The sequence below is a fragment of the Laccaria bicolor genome, genomic scaffold, assembly GCF_000143565.1.
Source record: "Laccaria bicolor S238N-H82 LACBIscaffold_45 genomic scaffold, whole genome shotgun sequence".
Taxonomy (NCBI): domain Eukaryota; kingdom Fungi; phylum Basidiomycota; class Agaricomycetes; order Agaricales; family Hydnangiaceae; genus Laccaria; species Laccaria bicolor.
The window spans coordinates 393,738-397,578 of record NW_001889916.1 but is presented as its reverse complement, the minus strand read 5'-3'; the positions used below and the strand labels follow the sequence as shown (position 1 = coordinate 397,578).

General features: G+C 48.6%; 1 protein-coding gene across 1 annotated transcript; it reads right to left on the bottom strand.

Annotated features, from left to right (window-relative positions):
• Positions 1–2: 2 nt before the first annotated feature.
• LACBIDRAFT_191850 (glycoside hydrolase family 16 protein) lies at positions 3–1,844 on the bottom strand (the record flags this gene model as incomplete). Its single annotated transcript, XM_001887440.1, has 12 exons — positions 1,806–1,844; positions 1,313–1,755; positions 1,101–1,265; positions 1,021–1,053; positions 916–964; positions 796–865; positions 705–738; positions 540–653; positions 371–485; positions 232–319; positions 121–180; positions 3–64 (listed from the first exon to the last, which is right to left on the bottom strand). Coding segments are annotated over exons 2-12 (942 nt in total), but the record flags the coding sequence as incomplete, so codon positions are not given.
• Between the last annotated feature and the right edge of the window lie 1,997 nt (positions 1,845–3,841).

Genomic DNA, 3,841 nt, shown 5'->3' with positions numbered 1-3,841 from the left:
ACACGAATCGAGGCGAAGTCAAAGTACGCGTCGGTAAAAGCGGACGCATTGTAATTGACGTGGTCTTAAAAATGAATTTCAGTCATCTTATGGCAGCCGGAGGGTTTGGCAGGAACTCACCAACACAGGTCAAGGGGCATCCAGTGCCCTGACTATAGGTAGAACCAGCCCAGTCCCCGCCTATGCAGGCATATTTATAGTCATCGTTACCAGCTCGGGGAAGGCACTTACATAGAGTGAGATTGATAATAATATTCTGCGGATCAAAATGGGTCGAGAAGTCGCAAAAGGTGTTGGGGAAGTACGCCGTAGGCGTTCCCTGCTTGCAAATCAAAACTCACGCAGATCATAGATAGATAAAGGCGCCTACCCATGCGTCGGGATTGACGAATGAACGTGCGTGAGCTACATCCGATGGTACATCACAGTCGTTCCTCGACCAGAACCAAATTTTGAAGTAAGTCTGCGATCGTTCCATGGCATACCTGTCGGCATCAGCTATATATAACATACATATGTAAGCGCAATAAGAGGCGAACCATCCACCTCCATTCGTATTGAATGCTGGCCCAAAACTGGATGCCGTTGGAAACTTGACGCCGCATCCCGCATTGAAATTGAGCGTCACGTCGCATGTGTCGTAGGTAGGAGTTCTGGATTGGGGATCAGTACTGAGTACCCAGTTAAGATGATGCTGTACTCACCCTGCCATCGTACGACTAGTTGGCATCAGGCAGTCTGTAATGATATAGATGGGGTGATAAGTAACACGATTCAAGTTAAAGTATCACTTACCAGGACTTGTATGTAATGTTGCTTGATTTGTTCCTTGATCGTTGACACCTTCCATGATATCGATTTCCCCCTGTATTAGATCATTACTGAGGCTGGAAGAAGCATCAAACTTTTACGAACACCATTTGGCCAGTTCGCTTCAAGAGTTTCCCAAATAGCTGGCCATGTCCTGTGAATCTTTTAGCAGAGGGCAAAACAAGTTTTTTTTTGGGGGGGTGAACGTACCCGCATCCTTGCGGTATGTGTCGTACATCAAAGCTAGCGAGAATTCAGGACGACTATATAATTAGCGAAGGATAACGTACACCGCAACGTGAGAAGTGTACGTCTTCTTTGATCGAATCCTGACCGAATTTCTCCCAGGACCGTTTGGATCAAGCACAGTTTTGAAATCCGTTCGAAGGATGAACGTATCGGAGGTAGCGTAAGTCAGGTTTTGATGAATCGAAGTTGGCTTATCGACATAGGTCCTGGATAGCTATCTCAGGATGGACCAGACAAAAATGAGAGTACTCACACTCTTCCATGCGTTGGGTCCTCAATCGCCTCCCATTCAAAGAAGCTGTAGAAGCCTGGGCCGTAAACCTCATCGGAGAGTGAATAGATCGCCCCATAGGCGCAGGCAGGAATAAAAAGAGCGGTGAGGGCAATGAATGTGCTGAACCTCATTGAAAGATCAAAAGGGGGGACTTGAAGGCACCTTTCTTCTTCGCTGCCTCGTTATAAATAAAGGAACTTCGGCAAAGCCTCCGAGGCTCTGCCGAATGCACCTTTGGTGCTATTGAATATCCCATGCCACATATACTCGGCGCAATCTTCAGGGGCCGTCGAAACTGCGTATGTCAGACCACTTATGATACCGGAGGCCGCTCGGAGGATCGCCGATTGAGCGGAGGATAGAAGGTTAGTGCGGACGAAACCGTGGATAAAGGTGAGGTCTTGATTTCGTTCAGCGAGTTCCTGTACAATTTCTGAGTACTCAATCATGAGAAAAAAATTTGTCACTCACCTCCATCATGAGATCGAAGCAAGCGCGGCTTTGGCCACAGAGAATGACTTTTTCAATCCCAAATCCTCAACGTCAATCTCCCCACCCTTCCCAGCGCCCAACACCGAACACACTTTCGCGTCCTCCCCGTCTTCCTTTGCTCTTTTTAACGCAGGCGGCAACCCATTCGCAAAAGTCCACCTGGCATAGTAATTCAGCGCCAACTTCCGATCGATCGCCTCCTCCGTCTCATCTCGACCCTTCAACGTCATGTACCCAGGAGACATGACCAGGAAATTTATCTTCGGATGGCGCGAGAGGATTTCCTTGGTCGTAGCATGTACGTTCTTCATGATGGTCGCATCGCATTCGATGAACTCATGAGAGACACCAGGGGTCGCTGGCTTGGGGAGTTTGGCGATGATGGCATCAGCGGTGGCGCGATTCCTCCCAGCGATGATGATCGTTGCGTTGCCTTGTGTGTATTTCCCCAAGGCTTGGCCAATTCCAGGGAGTGGGGGTGGGGTAGATGGCGCTGACGACGATCTAAGCGGCAAGGACCAAACCAACCATCTTTCCGAATGAAAAAAAAAGATAAACTTGAGCAGGAATGGTGGCTCAAAGAATGATTAAAGAGAGTCCGCACCTGTGATATTCACCGAAGTAACTTCCGCATGCAGCTAGCATTCCCTTTACACCACTTCTAAGGTCTCCCCATCGTTATTCGCCTCCAAAAGCAGTTGTTGAAGATGCTTGGTGGTCTGAGCAGCACCCCGAAACCGAATAGCTGCGTCCAAGACGCGTATCCTAAGATACTTGAGTGACTGACGGACGGGGCGAGGATTCACCTCGATACTATTCTAGTCGGCGTGCTGGAACTATTAGTTAGTCATGCTGCGAATTAGAGGGTTAGAAGGGTTGGACACTGGCACTCACTAGTCACTACTAGCGAGAAAGACTCGGAGTTGAGCGGAACAGCCATCAAGCGTTCCCAAGAGACCCCAAATGAATAGTATGTCCTAGAAGGAAATTCGAGCCTATAGTCGAGACGCGCGAGAGGTTAATGATTGGGGAGCAAAGCTGGCAGAGGTAATGATGGCCGTCGAGGACAACGTTGACGTTGATCAGACCATGTTGATCAACGTTTGGCTTCGTCACCACTCTTTCCATCATCACTACTGACCACCTTAGGAAATAGAATCGCCGCTATCGACGAACCATGTCAATTTATTGAAAAAAGAAGGGGTATAAAGTGAGTATTCAAACGTCCCCTCTCTGCTGAACGACTAGAGAGCATCCCGACTTTTCTTTTCTTTTCTTTTTTTGACGACAGGCCTCAAAGCTACTTAGAAACACCTTGTCATTGGGATGGTATTCGTTCAGGATGCTGTTGTGGATAGGGTCGTAAAACTAGTAGACGCGGTGTACGTTTTGAAGGTGCATTAGTCCCCAGCTCGTTCCTACCAACATTGACTAACCTCCGTCGTTGTTATAGGGGTTTTCCGGTCTAAGAATGTCCCCAAAATGCCTGCCTTGAGTATATATGCGGGGTAAAAATCGTTGGGTGGGACGAATGACGAAAAAACTGAGGGGAACGATATCAGTGAGCACCCAGTGGATAGTCGACGAAGTTCCGACACACCTTTGTAGATAGAATCCCTCGTGCGCACATTCACCTAACCCTGTTTTCCCTCCTAATCCAAACTGGTCACTGATATCTGTATGCAGCCGTCCCCCATCCCCCGTCCCCGTTCTCCAGACAGAATCCCGAAGCGAAGACACCGCAAAGCTAGACTCCCAGAATTTCTTCAATTTCTCCAAGCTGATATCATGACGAGGAACAAGACAATCGTTTTTGTAGGCATTGCGCGGAGCTTTCCCCTCCATGATGCTCGGGGAATCACTCAGCGTATTGACAAAGTGACTACGCGTTATTTCGAGATTCGGACCAGTTTCGATGGAGGCCCATACAGTCCAGGGGAAGCCGGAGCCTGAGGGGGGTATGACGTTGTTGTACGCCTCCGCTAGCATACAGCCGTTTCGTGGGACAAGAAATAT